The sequence below is a fragment of the Hydra viridissima genome, unplaced genomic scaffold, assembly GCF_058129835.1.
Source record: "Hydra viridissima isolate aposymbiotic clone 2 unplaced genomic scaffold, HvirCarnegie_v1 scaffold_4, whole genome shotgun sequence".
NCBI classification, from domain to species: Eukaryota; Metazoa; Cnidaria; class Hydrozoa; order Anthoathecata; family Hydridae; genus Hydra; species Hydra viridissima.
The window spans coordinates 14,726,191-14,743,798 of record NW_028324303.1 but is presented as its reverse complement, the minus strand read 5'-3'; the positions used below and the strand labels follow the sequence as shown (position 1 = coordinate 14,743,798).

The 17,608-nt window shown below is 30.5% G+C and overlaps 3 protein-coding genes and 1 pseudogene across 5 annotated transcripts in view; 2 read left to right on the top strand and 2 right to left on the bottom strand.

Annotated features, from left to right (window-relative positions):
• Positions 1–1,202: 1,202 nt before the first annotated feature.
• LOC145183410 (protein NDRG3-like) overlaps positions 1,203–17,608 on the top strand; it is a 61,315-nt gene continuing 44,909 nt past the window's right edge. For both annotated transcript variants that reach the window (XM_090084694.1, XM_090084693.1), the window contains exon 1: positions 1,203–1,210. The gene's annotated coding sequence lies outside the window, so the exon portion shown is untranslated. The remainder of the gene's footprint in view (positions 1,211–17,608) is intronic.
• LOC149890059 (uncharacterized) lies at positions 2,787–5,294 on the bottom strand (annotated as a pseudogene). The gene is made up of 3 exons (XR_016451488.1): positions 5,162–5,294; positions 4,758–4,944; positions 2,787–4,534 (listed from the first exon to the last, which is right to left on the bottom strand). The product of XR_016451488.1 is annotated as an uncharacterized LOC149890059 (transcript).
• On the top strand, positions 7,960–16,544 carry LOC145183459 (protein ERGIC-53-like). The gene is made up of 11 exons (XM_090083982.1): positions 7,960–8,307; positions 9,121–9,275; positions 9,404–9,511; positions 9,821–9,882; positions 14,184–14,283; positions 14,364–14,487; positions 14,615–14,673; positions 14,808–14,942; positions 15,072–15,310; positions 15,540–15,633; positions 16,218–16,544. The coding sequence occupies exons 1-11, from the start codon at positions 8,151–8,153 to the stop codon at positions 16,359–16,361; spliced, it is 1,377 nt and encodes a 458-aa protein (XP_089940108.1). The 5' UTR covers positions 7,960–8,150; the 3' UTR covers positions 16,362–16,544.
• Positions 10,911–12,076, bottom strand: LOC149890058 (uncharacterized). The gene is given in 3 exon segments (XM_090083990.1): positions 10,911–11,305; positions 11,769–11,807; positions 11,809–12,076. Coding segments are annotated over 3 exon segments (462 nt in total). The 5' UTR covers positions 12,006–12,076; the 3' UTR covers positions 10,911–11,079.

Sequence of the window (17,608 nt, the reverse complement as noted above, 5' to 3'; positions counted from 1 at the left end):
AAAACTCAGTGCCATTGTACAGCCTCCACACTCCGATAATCTCACACATCAGTGCTGCGCTGTCTTCATTGATTGGGAAAAGCTCTAAAGTTAGAAATTCGCTTCCCCACAGTCTGACACAATATGACAAGGACTTGCGTGTGGAGATCTGCTTATTCTTACTCTCTAAAAAGCGACGCTTTGGCTGATTAGATCACTTAATCACTGGCAAAGAGAAGTAGTTACTTCATGTAAATCACACAAAAGCGTCAGTGGGTTGACAATGAATGGCGGGTAGAACCAGAACCAAAAGCAGATCCTCACCGAAAGAAGGTCATGTTGTCAGTGTGGTAGGATGTACATGACATCGTGCATTTCGAATTTCTTCAACCAACACCACTATAATAGCTGACTATTACTGTCAACAATTGGAAAGACTCAGGCAGAAAGTCACTCAAAAGCGGTCAGTTGTTTATCAACTTAAAAAAATTTATCTTCTGCACGACAATAAGCGGCCATACACCGCAAAACCGATATGTCTTAAGCTTATAGAGATAAGATGGGAGATCTTGCCCCACCCTGCCCACCCCCATACTCTCCAATCATAGGTTTAAGCAACTATCACGCTTTCCGTGCCCTGCAATTTCATATATTCAGAAAAGAGCTTTGATGATGTTTGTCAACTCAAAGCTGACATTCTTACATTTTTCAAGGCGCAGCCAGGCAGCTTCTACAAGTATAGGATCCATTCCTTATCTAATGAATGGAGAGTTATTGTTGATGATAACGGCGAATATACTGTAAATTGGTTGTGTTTATTCAGAGGATTGTAATAAATTAACCTATTTCATGAAAGAGTAGAAGAACTTCCTTTCCAACCAAACAGATACCGATTATACATTTTATTTACAGTTTGAACTAATTGTAGATTCTTCTTTCGTGTATCCCTTCTATTGTATTACGTTGTCTAAAGGACCCTTCAGGAGCCTTATTGGAGGTGTTAGTACTAGAAAAATCTGATATTCAGATCACTTCTCTTGTAAACCTGCGTGAATCAAATTTAACACTTCAGTTTCTATTGCTTCTAGTTTTAAACTTTATAATCAAAACCTTTTTTTTTCTTTTTTTTTTTCTTTTTTTTTAAAAACTACATTGTTAGGCATTCTCAAAACACATACAAAAACTCTAAAGATTAGTCGGTGAATCACTGTTGTACCCTGTGTATTAAGTATAATGTGAAGCACAGTTTGCTGTTCGTTTTAAGTCAATTATATCTCTTTTCCCTAGAACTACCTTTGACTCTTCACCTGCTCTTCCTTTTCATAAGCAATCCATTTTTGGGTTTTTATTGGCACATACCTCTTAACTTTAATGTCACAGGCATATCACCCTGCTAACGTCTCATAAGCTTAAACAATCATTTAAAAATAATTTATATTTTGGAACTTTAATTTTTGGTAATTCTTTACCAATTATACGCAATCAAAATTTAAAGTAAAGCGGCAGTCATAAATTTTCTTAAAAGAGCTTTATACAATTCCCTCGTTTTATTAAGGAATTCAAAACTAGTCTCAGTTTATTGGCATTGTAGACACAGTAAGCAAATAAATACCATGTTGCACGAGACACGTTAACAGTTGAAGAAAGTTGAACAGTTGAGAAAGCAGGTAATCAAGGCACACAAGTTTCTTTTTTTTACCTCTAGATCTTCATTTTTATCTCTAGATCTTCATTTTCATTTCTAGATCTTCAAAATTAAATTGTTGTTAAATGTTAGCTTTAAAAGGAACAAAATTCTTTTAACAAAAAAAAAATGTTTTCCTTCGAATGCAGAAAAAAGCTTTGAGAGAAAACTAAGAGATCACAAGTCTTTTAAAACTCTGTAACTTCAGCTTTATTTTATCGAAACGTAACGCAATAATACAAATCCAAACAGGAAGCAACATACAATAATACAAATCTAAACAGGAAGCAACATATAGGTTTAAATAGTCTTCTTAGTTTATTTCCTCAATTTAATTCCTCAATAGTTTTAAATTTTTTTTCAAAAAAAATCTTAAAAGATTTCAAAAATAAAATTTTGCATGTAAGCTTAAAAATTCAGAGTTTGTAAAGGTTAACAAATGTAAATTTTGATAAGCTTCAGGACGAACTTTTCTTACATGTAGATATCTTATAATAAAATAAGTTACAAATTATAACTTTTTTTTTATTTTAATATTGTGAAGAAAAAACATTTTTTCGGTCACAAGCCATTGAAAAAGCGTCATGCGCGTCAGATAACTTTAAAAATAAATGTGCTATTAATAAAACGCAACAAAAATCAAAACATCGTTCTTTAGCAATAAAGTATTTGATGTTTTAGTCTTTGATCCTCAATAATACACTACGCATCTTAAAATTTCGTGTATTAAAATTTAATGCTCAACTTGGATAAGATTTTCTGACCGTACCAATTTTTCCAAAAAATTTTTCGTCAAAAGATTTCGATGATTTCAAAGATATAAAAAATGTTAATAAACCCTTAATATAATTTTGCTGAAAGAATGGCGAATAAGAAAACTGTGAAGGCTGTCAAAGCTCTCCACACGGGAATGTCAGTTTCTGAGAATGTTCAAGAAGGGGGACGTCCATAAAGTACGTACGCAGTAAAACCAATGCTTTTGGACCCCCCCTCCCCCCTTGTACGCACTTGTACGCTTTTAACACCCCCTCCCCCTCTGCGTACGTACGCGTTATTTATTATAAAGTATGACCTTCCCCCCCCCCCCCAAAAAAAAGTTTTTAAATCATTAAATACAAAAATATCAATTTAGCTATTTATATTTCCATAAACGGTGACTTAAATAAATTGAAAATGTTATGGAAAACAGGCATGAACTCTGCTTCTAATCTTTCATTAGTAATCTCCTTACTGACTTCTTCACTTTCACTTAAATCACTCTCCGTATCATTCTTTATTTTTTGTTTTTTATGTGCTTTCTTGTGCCGTTTCATTGCTGCCTCGCTCGGCCAGTATTTATTGCATTTGTCGCAAATTCCGTTTAAAAGCTTTTTTTCCAATGAAGGACAATACAGATCAAATGGTATAATTTCGTACTTTAAGCCTTCTGTAGGTATATCTTGTAGCAAAAGCCTATGCGTCAGAGGTGCAAAGTTTGAATGGTTTGATATGTTTTTAAAATATCGAGACGGTTCCATCGCTTTGTAACCATTCTCGCAGTACTCGTAGATAGCCGGAAATGGAATGAAACGTTGGGGGATGGTATTCAGCCAATTTGTTTCAAACGATGAACAACATAACTTGTCCTGGCATTTCACAGTTTGTAGACAGTATCGCGATTGCTGGCAATGTTTCTCTGCCCAAACAGGATCAGGATTCGGCGGTTTATATGCTTTTCCAACTGGTACTGCCCGGCAATTAACAAGGTAACCGTCGATGACGGTTTTCTCCCAAACTTGGGATAAAACATCAGCCGCTTTTTGGAAATTTTCTACCTCCAGTTCTTGGTTGATTGTCTTCCCAAAAGAACCAAGGTGATTGCTAAAATAATCATAGGGAAGAACTATTCCAGCTAAATCACGAGAAAGAGGTGCCATTCTTCTTTCAATGAGGTTGAAGGCTGAAAGTCCAGCTGCATTCACACCGTGAAGCAAGATATCTAAATCCAGCAAGCGGAAGAGATCCACAGCAGCTGCTAACGTTTTAGGGAAGCGTGGTGCCTCATCTTGAGCTCCATCAGTCTCCATTAACATAATTGGTTTATGTCTAACCATCTTGGTTTCAAAAAGCTCCCTAACATTAAAAGCATGTGTAAAAGCATTCGATGTATCGTGTTTCCCACTTCTTATGCGTATGAAAGTGTCTCCACTGTAGGATACATTTCCATTATTGTTAACTTCGCATATGCCATACACCGATGGGATTAACTTGTGCTGCGGGCCAATGACAAAGTCATGATCCATAAGTTTGACCTTGTATTCCATATGCATCAGCAACGGCACTTGAAGGCTTGCAGCAGTAAGACCCAACGGTACCCTGGCTTTATCATCATTGGACATGAAAAGCACAGCTTTTGGTCCAAACAATTTGCAAATTTCAAACATGTCATCAACAAAAGATTTGGCAAACATTCTACCATCATTTCTTTTTCGCAGTGAATTTTCTGGACATAGTAGCTTCACAGGAACTGTTTTTACATGCTTTTTTCCTTCATGAGTGTTTTCACGTCGTGGTAAAAGACGAAGGTACAAACCACTTCTACTCAAGTTGAAGCCTATTTTCGTCAGCTCTTTCTGAAGATCATCCAAAGTGGAGACACTGCGAAGACATTCTGTTCTTCGACGCTCATCTGCTGCTGATGAATTTTGCACAATTTTTATGATTGTTGATAAAAGTTCTGGTTGATCAATTTCGAGCCGTGGTCGTCCAGGATGGTTTCGCATAAACTGTTTCAAAGCACTTGATACTTCAGGGTTGTTTTGACAAACTGTTTCGATGCCCTCTTTAAGTTTTTGCCTCCGTTTTCTTTGTCGTGCCGATTCACGAATCAATCTGAAAACAAAATATTACATAAATCTTTGATTCCATTATAAAACCTTCTATACTTTAGGTTTCCTGGATTCTGCGAACTTTGTAAATCCTCAATTAGAAGTTCTTATTGACAATTTGAAAAACAAAATTTTGAAAGTTACTGCCTGCTTAAAAGTTTGGTTTTTATGGCCAAGACGTCTGTCTATACTTCTTAGCTCTATTCGATATATCTCTTAACATTTACCTGTCCAAGTTTGTTTTTTCTCTTCTTATGCTTTCTTTCACATTGTCTAATTGTTTCCTCGTTACAGTAGACAAACCAGAATCGCGTAAGATTATCAAGGATGAAAGCTGTGATTCAAGATCTGAGATTTTCTTCCGACTTTTAACTTGCGCCGGATTTGCTCTTTCCTTCTCGTTTGATGTTAAATCTAAATTAGGAAATACCCAAAAATAAACTATTATAAATTCTTGACAGTTATAGAGATTGGATGTAGAGAAAATGGTCAAGTTGTCCAATTATGATGAATAAAACTATGCAATTGCAATATAGTCGTACAATGTAGTTTAATTACCAATTCGGTTGAATTCAATATATAGAAAATCACGAGAGAAAAAGTTTGTAAATTATTACAAAAAATGGCTTACTAAGTTCAATCCTTTCAGGTTCTGTCGTAGTTGCGTTCGGAAAACTTTGTATTTTATTTGACGAAGACGGCACTGGATGGATATCTTTTTTCTTTTTGCTAGGCGGTGATAAAGCATTTCCTCAGAATGACATGATTGATGCTTTGGCGCTACTCGACTTTCTCCCCCCCCCCCCTCATTTTATGATTGATTCTGATAGAGAATTTTATGCTGATTAAGAATCGTATAAAAACATGGGTCTCAAAATCAATGGAAAGTGCTCTAATTCGAAGTCAAAGTTGTAAAAAATCCCACTAAAAACCCTATTCGCCATTTTTTTTCAAAACGCTTTCATTTTTAACGAAAATTAATTACCGTTACATTGCGCAATAAACAGACCTGGTTTCCATAAGCCTTAGCATTATTATTTTAAAGTATTGTAACGAAAGTGTTATAACGAAATGAAATTAATGGAAGATTTCAAATAAAGGTTGAACGTAGAATGTGAGAATGTAGAAAAATTGATGAATAATTATTATTGTATCCTACGCTGGTTTTTTTTGTTAAAAAAACGGTTTGAAGGTTACATTTTCTAAATTTTACATGTGATAGAACAACTATGTACTAAGTTTCATAAGTTCTTCTTTTAGGAAGCAAAACTGTTGAATTTTTTTTTTTAATTTATTACAAAAGTACATTACTTGCAATATAGTTTATTCTCTAATAAATCAAAAAACGGCTATTTTCATTGCCACAAAAAATTGCGCAAGATAAACATACTTTAACGAATTTTTTAACGTAAAAACCATGCTATTAATGTTTTGCTTTTGTCAGCTAAAAGATCATTAACTTAGTATTTTCAAAATGGCGAATATTAGGGTTTTTAGTGGGATTTTTTACAACTTTGACTTCGAATTAGAGCACTTTCCATTGATTTTGTGACCCATGTTTTTATACGATTCTTAATCAGCATAAAATTCTCTATCAGAATCAATCATAAAATTAGGGGGGGGGGGGGGGGAGAAAGTCGAGTAGCGCCGATCCTTTTGACTTTTTTGCTTTCACTTTTAATTCGTTTACTTTTTTTTTCATACAAAGACTGATCATTACTATTTTCCACAACTCCTGTGCGTGCTGATACTGCTTTTGTTTTTCAAGTGTTGAATATGCTTTCTTATATAACTCAAGGAGTTGAAGATACTTTTTCTCGTTCCCAACAAATTCGTTCGACATCTTGGGAGTAAGCAGTTTTTTTTTGCTGCAACGTTTTCAATTATTCGATTAGAAAGATAAAAGTTTTTGTTTATTTGGAAATAAACGATTTCATCATAAGATTCAGTGTCGTTAAAGCGAAGAACGTAAAAAAATAACCTGACTCAAATTAATTGCAGTTACATTTCGCAGTGAAAGGTGTTGGTCTCTATTAGCACTAAAATTGTTGTTTTTAAAAATATTTATTTTTTATAATCAGAAAAAATGCATTTAAACTTTAATAATAATTTGAAGTAGTACATTGTTAATAAAAAGTTGATAATAAAATATTAATTTAAAATAATAAAAAATTAACTTGTTGTAACGTTTTAATTGAAAAGATAAAAACCAGGTTGCGTAATTTAAAAAAAAGATTTTTTACATTCGAAAAGTTCGTTGCTTTTTATGCAGATCAAGTTTTAAAAATAATTCCTGAGAAAGATAGTCAAACCGCGTACGTACTCGCTGTCTTGAACACTCCCCCTCCCCTTGTACGCATTTGTACGTTTTTTGGTAACCCCCCCTCCCCCCATACCTGCGTACGTACTTTATGGATGCCCCCAAGGGCTGTTTTCACAAAAAAAAAAAAAAAAAAAAAGGTGCCCAAGACTACATTTAAAGAGTTTTGAAGACGTTCTTCCTTGAGTTTAAGCCATCCTGAACCTGCAAGTTTTAACCTACAAGCTTTATTGTGAACCTGCAAGTTATGCTTTCATGCAAGATGGAGCTTCATGTCATAAAACTAATGTTACCAAGCTGCTGCTTACTGATCACCTGAAATTACAGCTGAAGGGAGTAAACACACCAATAAGGTTTAGTTTACATTGATGTAAACTAAACCTTATTGGTGTGTTTATTTAATAAAACAAAAGTTTTTTCTTTTATCTTTTGTCAACTCAGTATGCTTGAATTTTTGTCTTAAAAAAGTGCCAAATTTTAACACGCGTACGGTAACATACGTGTTGTAAGACTTATATATAAAACTTTTATGCAAGCTCGAGCAATTACAGTTTTAATAGTCTATGGACATAAACTGGTGTGGAACAAACACCATGGTAGCTATGGGGATCCAAAGATTAGACAAGAAGGTGGGCTTTGACTACCTCATCTGGATTTAATGGTGGCGACTGGAAAAACTCCTCTCTCTCCCTTGCAACCGCCCCTTGGCTCTAGAAGCTCACCTGAAACAGAGATAGCCTACGTGCTTACTAGAGACAAAAGAGTCATTTCAATAAAAATGATAAAAGCAAAAAATCCGCGTCAAGACCAGGTATCTTCTATAAAGCATGTCTACTATAGAGTGATTTAATCGTAAGAGTGACGTGAATTTTCGAAGCTTTATTATGAAATATATTCGTTAATTGGAATTTTCAACGCTTTTTATAAATTGCAGAAAAATAAAACAAAGTTAAAAACCATAAGAAATTCGTACAGATTTCTTTTGAAACTTTTAAAACACAATTGATAACAATTTACCTGATTTGAGCGACTTGTATTTTGTTGAGTTTTTAACGTTTGAATTTTACACCGAATCAGTAATTGTTATGACGGAGAGCAAAAAAGCCTTTGATATTTACTTTAGTTAAACGTGTAGACTTCTAGCTCTTCCTTTTTTACACCGCCACCTTTGCTGCAAACCTTCAATTTTTGCGAAATAAAATTTACGTTTGTAGATTCCAGTCTTCTTATCACAAATCCTTTCCGAAGATTTTTTAGATCATAAAATATCAATTATATGTAAACATTGATCAATATCAAAATGGCTGGCCACGTTGCTTTTTTTCTCGTAATATTTTTTATTGATGCGATTTTGGCTGATGAAGGAAGACATAGTCGATTTGAATATAAACTTAGTTTTAAGGGTCCTCATATAGCTACAAAACAAGGAACTGTACCATTTTGGACTCATTATGGAAGTATGTAGGCTTATTTAAGATTTTTAAACTACTTATGTCATGAACTGCAAAATTTAGGTAACTATATCTAAATTTAGCTATATTTATTTGGATAACTTCATAAAAGTAGAATTTTTAAGTTTAATTATTTTAAAAACTTCAGCTGTGTTCCATCAAATGCACGAGGTTATTTTCCACAAAAGTTAATTATTCATATTATTATTCGTTTTTTTTTTTTCAAACACAATCTGATTGAATGATGAAATCTTATTGAACCAAGTGTCAAGTAGTTGCACAGTAATAGATTTAATTCAGTTATTGATCATAGAATTTTTTATAATGACTCAATTAAGTTAATAAACAACTGCTTGATTTAAAACCAATTAAGTTTAATTGATTGCATAATCAATTAAATTTCAGGCATACATAGGTAATAGTGCATACATTAAGCTTCTTATATATTATTTTCTGTGAACTCTAAGTATCATTTTAAATTAATCTTCTTTAAAAATGTAATTTTTTTTGAACAAAAGAAAAAATATATATATATAAAAGTTATGTAGAAATATAAGTCCACCCTCCTGCTTTTCTAAGTATAGAACTGTTGGTAATGGGACATATTTTTTATATTAGTCCACTTTTCTGAGTCTGTTATAGAAAGAATTGTTTTCATTTAATAATACTCATTTCTTATGATCTGTTTTATTGTATATAGTTGATTTATTAGGCAACAGCTTAAACTTTTCTGTCAATAAAAAGATCCAATGAACTGCAGGTTTTTTTATTTGTTAGTAAATAATATTCTGTTAAAAGCATTAGTTATTAACTTTTCAGGTGCAATTCCTAGTGATGAGCAAATTCGAATTACACCTTCATTGAAGGATCAGAGAGGTGGTTTGTGGACAAAAACGTTGAGTTCTAGTGAATTTTGGGAAGTAGAAGTGTATTTTAAAATTTCTGGGCGTGGCAGAGTAGGTGGTGATGGACTGGTACGTGTAGTTATAATTTAATAAAGTATGTAGTTGTTAACAGTAATTTTGTTTTCAGCAAACTGCTCTTGCTTTCAAGATCTTACATGATTTTTAAAAATATTTTAAATCAATTTTCTTAATTTTAGGCTGTTTGGTTTACTGAGACTGCAGGCCTACCTGGTCCAGTTTTTGGAAGTTCAGATAACTGGAAAGGATTGGGGTTATTTTTCGATTCATTTGATAATGATGGAGAGGTATAATTCAAGCTTATATTTGCAAATAATATTTTTTTAAATAAATGAAGTAAAACTTTGGTATGTTGCATAAATCTTTTCAAGTATTTCAACATTTGATTGATTATAATTTTTAAATAAATTTTTTAATATTTAAATTTTAAAAAAATTTGGTTTGTTAAACATTTCTTTAGTTTATTCATCATCAAGAAATAAATTTATTACAAAATTTAAAAAGAATTTTTAAGTTTTTAAATTAATTTATGGGTGTTAATAAGCATGCTTATCTATGATAAAAATATATCAAAAACTAGTTTTTTTTCTACATAGCAAAACAACCCTTATGTGATGGCAATGGTGAATGACGGAACTGTAAACTATGACCACTTTAAGTGAGTCTTTTTTTGCTTAGTTTTAACTACAATTGTAAAAATAATAATTTAAAATTAAAGTTATCTTTTTTTTTTTTTTTTTTTGCTCTTTTAAATAACTGAATTAAAAGAAGTAGTCAAATGAACTTTAGTTTTACACAAATTTGTAATATTATTATATAAATATTAGTATTCATATAAATAACTAATAAAATTAAAGAATAATGTAAAAAATAAAACTTTAAACTAGGAACAGGGGCGGATCTAGCTTTTTTTTTGAGGGGTGCTGAGCAAGTATGTACTGCGAAGGTATGTTCATAACTCCCCCCCCCCCCCCCCGCATGCTTCGCGAAGGGGGGGGGTCATAAAAAAAGGTTTTTATAAAGTACGGGGGAGAGAGTCACCCAAAAGTGTACAAGTTTGTTTAAGAGGTGTTCAAGACAATGAATACGTACGTAGTTTGACTATATTTTTCATCAACTTTTTAAATTTTCAACCTCTTTTTTAACAAAAGAAAAGGCTATATCCCTCTGGGTCTTTTACCTGTCTGCCCATCTTTTTATACCCTTTAAACTGCCCGTATTTTGATTAAATAATCAGATAAGAAAGGTTACAATTCTTATAAACATATCTATTTTATTTCCATAATAGTATTTTGTATGCAAAATAATGCAGCAACTTAATTTTATGAGCAGTAATTGACTTTTATATCATTAACAATTCAATAACAGAGTTACAGCTAATAAAAATGATAATAAAAATAATTACTCTCGCCTGCCGAATAAACAGGGTTTAATTTTGTGAACCCAAACATTGAATACACAATTATTTTTATGGTATATAACATAAACTAGGAATGGCATAAGAATTGAACAATAAAACCCAGTTTTGAAATGTTAAAAGTAAACAAATTTCTTACCATAACTGTGCTAAATTTCTTTTTCTAAACTGTTAGCTTATGACTAATATAGTAAATTTCAAATCATGAAACTTTACTAAATTAAAACCATATTTCAACAGTAGGAAAACTAAAATAAACTAGTAGAATAGTTACAAAATATAGAACTGATAAAAGAAACTTTTAATAAAAACCTAGTTTCAATGTTTTTAAACAGAAACTTAGAAATATATAAAGTAACCATCTAGTTTAACTTCTAAAAACATCTGCGTCATGCACATTATATTGCAATTATAACACAATTGTATTACAACTCACTATTAAAAATAATTATTAATACTATGATATAATATATTTGTGTTTTCATCAGTTCTTCGAAATTTGGTAACATCAGTTTGAGAAAAAATAATTGGATGGTTTGAATAAAAATCTGCATTTGTATATAATTCGATACTGGTCAAACATCTAAAGTATTCTGACAAAGATTCGTTTCCAATTAATGATATAGAACAAGCATTAAATAAACAGTTTCCGTTTGGAGAAGTTCTAATAAAAAAACAAAAAACATGAGCGAGGTGACATAATTTAATAATGTTATGCCACAAAATAATTATTACACAATTTTAAGTCATAAAATAACTTACTGGTAAATCATTTACTTAATGTAATTTTGGTATTATTCAATCATAAAATAAGTTATAACATAATTGATTATTTTCTCCTTGAAATATGATATAAATATATTATACTTAAGCATGAACAAAATTTTACTAGAAAAATATATTTTTAAATTTTAAGCACCTAGGACAAAATTTTACACATCTTTCAGCTTAAAATAAAAATAAGTTTGTAGTAAAATGTTTAAGCAAAAAAAGTTATATATGATTTCTTTATTTGCTATTATTTTAACTATTAATCAACACACACACAAACACACACACACATATAAATATTTCGTTTGTTTTTTTATTTTTAAATTAATATAATTATTTAAGAAACAAATTATTACCTCACTGGTTGAAAATCGCTTTCTGCTCGAAATCATTGAGATGGGAAACTGTATATTTGAAACTTTGCATATTTTATGCAATACACTTAGTTTAGATTTTTCATTAAACAAAAATTTTTCTCTAATAGTATTATGAGCTTTGACAATAACATTAGATAAAAACGATATCTTTTTTGATTGAACCCTATTTTCATCTAAAATACATTTTAAAATAATTTGAAGCATTAAATCCGCCATGTCTAGAACACTTAACCTACGAGTTAACCAAAAGCTTAGTGAAAACCCTTTTTTCTGATTTATGCGTGATTGGCTTGCACCCTTCAGAGATCTTTCTGATTGGGTCAGCACCCCTCAGAACCAGTTTTGATTAGCTTAAGAAACCAAGCCAATCAAAAATAGCTTCTGAGGGGTGCAGGCCAATCAGAAATAATTCTGAGGGGAGCAGGCCAATCAGAAAGCGACTATACTGGAGTTTCCTAGTCGAAACATAAATATATATAAAATACGCTAGTGCTAACACAACAACAAAGATAATTATTTTCGACATCCTTCACAAAAAAATTAAATCGCAAATTTTGAGTTGAATAAAATATTTTAACAATTTAATTTTTATACATAAAAAAATGCAACAAAATAGTAAACTTTGCTTGTTGAAAGTTGACGGGTGCTGGAGCACCCTTTGAACCCCTCTGGATCCGCCCCTGAGGAATGCAGTAAATTGCTAATTATAAAGAAAAATAAATCTATACAAAGAAACAACATACTGATTCGGAAGGTGGGTTTGTTGCAGTTGCCAGTTTGTTCTTGTAGTCAGTGATTCTCTATGCATTGGAATGGAATTTGAAACAGAAATGGAAATCAGTTTTTTAAAGTGTTAGAAAATAGAAATAGAAATTGATTTGAAATGGAATTAAAAATAGGAATGGAAATGCCTTTAAAAAAAAAACAACAACAAAAATGAAAGAATGGGAAATATCCATAATATTTCCATGAGCAAATATGGAATTCAATATTCAAGAAAAACAAAAACAAAAAATGGAACCTTTAAATAGAATTATCTTTTGATTCTGTCATCAAGAATCATTTTATAATTCAGTAGTTTTCACAGTTAGTAACCAATAACAGCTATGTGCTAAAATCCTGGCAGACTTTTAATATTTAGTTTTAGAACTTTAAAGGCTCACAAACCAGCACTGTTCTATTTGTATAGAAAAAAAATTGTATTGCAATAAAACTGATTCAGATGCTACATACAACAAATATACAAATAAATTGGTTCTGATGCTCTATTTTAATAGCCGCCTTCTTTTCTGATTGATCAAAAAAAGTTTTGATTTAAAAGTTCAAATAGTTTTTTGTGGTTTAACCAATGTTCTCCTGCCGTAAAAGTTTCTCATAGAACCTCAATATTGGTATGATAAGAATATTGATTAAAAAATGTCAATGGTCAAAAAAAGGCAGTGATTTCTTAAGCATGTTGGTGTGATTGGAAAGTAAATGCTTTGCATTAATCTCATTTAAATGCAGCTCTGCTGATGCTAAAGAATTATTTTTTCATTTGGATTAAAAGAAGTACCTAGTTTCCTCAAATGGCTATTACTACAGGAATGATCTATGGAAATTTATTTTAATTGCATGCAGCAATTAAAATTTATGTTTTCATTTTGTCGTAGAAAGTGGTTAAAAAAGTGGTTATGGGTTAGCGAGAATATCCATATTTAGGTGCAATTCTTGGTAAGCTTCTTAATGATTTTAATAAAATAGTTTGTGGATTTAAGATGAAATACTCCACAAAATTATAACAAGTTATGTTATAAAAAAACTAATAGTTTTAAAATAAACTTTAAAAAAATTTTTTTAAAAAGTTATTTTTAAATTCAGTAGCAATTTCTACAATCAAAGTTGATTTTAGTTGTTAACAAAAACTTAATCAGCTAAGTTAGTATTAAATGCCTAAATCTAGATTTTGGATTTTATACCAGCAAGTATTTCAGAGTAAAATATTTAACTATATTTCTGCTAAAAAGCATTTTGAAAAATCAACTAAATTTTTTGAAAATATCTTTTACTAGGTTGCAAAAACAAAAAACATGGATAACTTTTATGTTTACCATCAGCAAATCTGATTTTCTAAGTATTTAAAATAATTTTATAGTTAGTAATTTTTTTAGATTTAGTGATAATCTTACATTACATGTTGTGATGTTGAAATGTTTTAAGTATTAATCTTGCAAAATGTAGCAGCTTTTTAAAGAAGTTTTAGTTAAAACAAAAATCTTGTTTATATTCTTGTAAATATTTAAAAGGCTACCATGGTCAATTCTGAGCTGTGAAATACTAATTCTTTTTCTTTTAGTCAAGAAGTGCTCTTCTTTTAGTTTATAATCTTAAATTACTATGCAAATTATTTTTAAGGGATGGAAACAAACAACAACTTGGGGGCTGTATGCGAGACTTCAGAAATCGACCTTATCCAGTTCGAGCAAAGATTCGATATTATAATAATGTCCTCACTGTAAGAAAGCTTATTGGATTTTTTATTAATTTAAGTTCAACAATCATTGAAAACTTTAAACTATTTGTTTTATTTGTTAGGTTTTCTATCATGCTGGTATGTCTGAAAAGTCTGATGATTATGAACTCTGCATGAGAGCTGAAAATGTAAAACTTCCTAAAAGTGGTTATTTTGGTGTAACAGCGGCTACTGGTGGGTTGGCAGGTAAGATAATAACTTCATGTATCAGTGATTAGAAATTTTCTTGAAAATTGTCTTTTGTGAATGTGTAAGTAATACATAGTAGTAATGATCTTTTCAACTTATTCTTGAAAATGAGATAAAATTTCAGATGATCATGATGTTGTAAAGTTTCTAACACACAGTCTTACACCACCGTTGACTGAGGAAGTAGGTTATTGTATTACTTCTCTATAAATATCACAGTTTTTACTTAAATTATAGATAGTTTGTTTTGGATTATATGTTTGTTCATATATTTGTCATATTTACTTTTGTTTTTTTTTTTGTTTTTCTGTTGATAGCAAAAAAAGAAAAGTATAACTGATGCTGATAGAAAGAAATATGAAGAACAATATGGTGAATTTAGTTCTAAACTTGAAACTCAAAAGGAAGAATTCAAAAAAGATCATCCAGAAAAAAAGATGGCAGAAGAAAAGGTTTTATTTAGCTTAATTTTTATAGCATTTATTTGTATTTAATAATACTTTTATGATAGTAACTTTTTATGTTTTTTTTTTTTTTTATAATATTCTTAAGAAAATAATTTTTTTTTAATAATATTTTAGTATGAAACAGTTTATGAACGTGATGTGCGTTTGATGTATGAAGCACAACAAGAAATGCACAAAATAATGCGTGCATTGCATGGCAAGACAGGTGAACTGACTCAAGAAGTTAATAACCTGCATAGCGCTGTGAGTAAGCAACAAAGCAGTGGAGGAAGTGCTGACTACAGCATGCGACAGGATATTGGCAATATAGTCAGTTTACAAAATGATGTCCATAGATATGTAAAAGATATTGCGTAAGAATGTTATTTCATAAAATTGTATATTTCATTTGCTTTTATACTAAAAAATCAACTAGAGTTTTGTTTGAAAATCATTATTTTACCAAACATCTGTAAAAAAAGCATTACTATTAACTAATAAATGTTTGGCTAGAGTTTGCTGTTAAAAAAATCACTAAAATACATAGTAGTTTATACAACAATAAATGTTCTTAAAATTCATGTTTTTCAAAATATTGTTTAGCTCTCGTATTAGCAATAGCGATGTAAAGAAGCTTGAGCAAATAGAGCAAAATATTAGAACAATACTTGAAAATGTTGGTCACCTGTTATCTAAGGTAGAATTTTGTTTCTCTTGTTGCTGTTTTATAAAGCAGAAAAGGTATGAATTAGATATTAAAAAATTATAGCTATGTCTAAACTTAAAAAGATCACAGAAATTTCTAGAATTCTATAAGACCAAATAGATATAACAAAAAACCAAAAAATTGTTTTAGATTGAATAAGGTTAGTTTTTCTTGTAGAAGCTGCATGTAAAAAAAATTGTTATGCAAAAAGAGAGTGATGTAATAATGGCACCAAAGAGTTCACAGTTCTTTTGAGTGCTAATTTTAGTATTAAAAAAACTCTTTTTTTGTAACTGTTAATGAGAATGAAACTTCATTTTTTTAAACATTTTTATTTATTCTTAATTCAGAATAAAAAGATTTCCTTTTAAAATCATTTAAAGGTTATTGAATGGTATTCCTAAAACTTTTCGTCTTCAATCGATTTTTTTTTTCGCTATCGATCTTCTTAGCTATTTGTATAAGTTTTAAAAAGTATTCATAGAATTTAATATTCTCTAGGGGATTTCTTAGTGTTGGTAATCCACATTGAATGTCCTCTCTTGGTGTTGAACTAATTTTTTTTTTTTTTTCAGAATCAAGATGGCAAAAAAACTTCTTGTCCAAGTTGTATAACATCAAGCTATTTTACATTATTTCTAGTTATACAAGTCGTTCTGATCGTAGGTTACGTATTGTATAAAAATCAACAAGAAAAAGTCAATAAGAAATTTTATTAGATCTTTTTATAACGTAGAAAAAAATAAAATTAATTACTATCCTAATACACATTTCCTAATATAAACTGACATTTCTACTTCTCGTATTTTTTTTTTTTACGTTGAAAAATTTACATGAATTATATTTATTACAATATTGTATCCCATTTTAATGGAAATTATATAGCTAGATATATTTTCAGACTCTAATTTATTTTCTATCTCTCACACAAAAAAAAGATTTGTTAAAACTCATAAATATTTTGGTTTTTCCGTTGGGATTGCCTGCTTAAAAAATGTAAGTTGTAAATAGATTAACTAGCTCTCAGATTGCCTATTTAAAAAATGTACGTTGTAAATAAATTAACTCAGTTCTAAGTTGTTTAATCAACTTAAGAACATGAGATGTCTATCGTTCGATTTGAGGCCGAAAAAAACTGATCACCAAATGAATTAAAGAAACAAATCATTAAAAACCGTTTTGAAAAATCTTTCGATGGTTAAACAGCTTGAGCTTTTACAAAAGTTGGAAACGACCCTAAATTAGAACATCTGCATGATGATGAATATCTGCAATGATGAGCCTAATAATAGTGATAAATTGAGGTTTTATTAAAAAAAAAATCTATGCCTCAAACATTACGAGTTTAAATATGTATATTGAATAATTTTCACAATTCAAACTTTTTTAGAGCCCCTCGAGTTAGATATAACTTTGGACTCTCCGTTAAAAAAGTATCATATACAAGTAGAATCTAGCAAGTAGCAGGCTGCAATTCCAAGATACAACAAATCTTAACATAAATATATTGTAGTATGTTCCAAACATTGGTCTCATACTTTTAAAACGTGTATAGCAAAATAAAGCTCTCCTCTACCATTCACTGCTCAGCAAAAGTATAATCACAATTTTAACAAGAGCAAGTATGAACTTAAGTTAATAGTTTACAATTTGATCAGAAAAAGCGCACTCGACATTTCGAGCGGCTTTCAAAAAATGGATTCGAAATTTAAAAACCTTCTTTTGACTTTAAAATTAATCAAGGAAACTGCAGGAAATGAAGTTTTGGTGTAGTATTTTTTAAAATATTGCACCCAGTGGCGTATCTAGGGTAGGGCAGGCAGGGCACGTGCCATGGGCGCCAGCCTGAAAGGGGCGCAAAAGAGGCTTGGTTGCGATACACTAAGCGAGAATTATATAAAATAAATTAAGAAATAATATATAATATAAAATAAATATATTATATAAAATAAAGTTTGTGTCATCA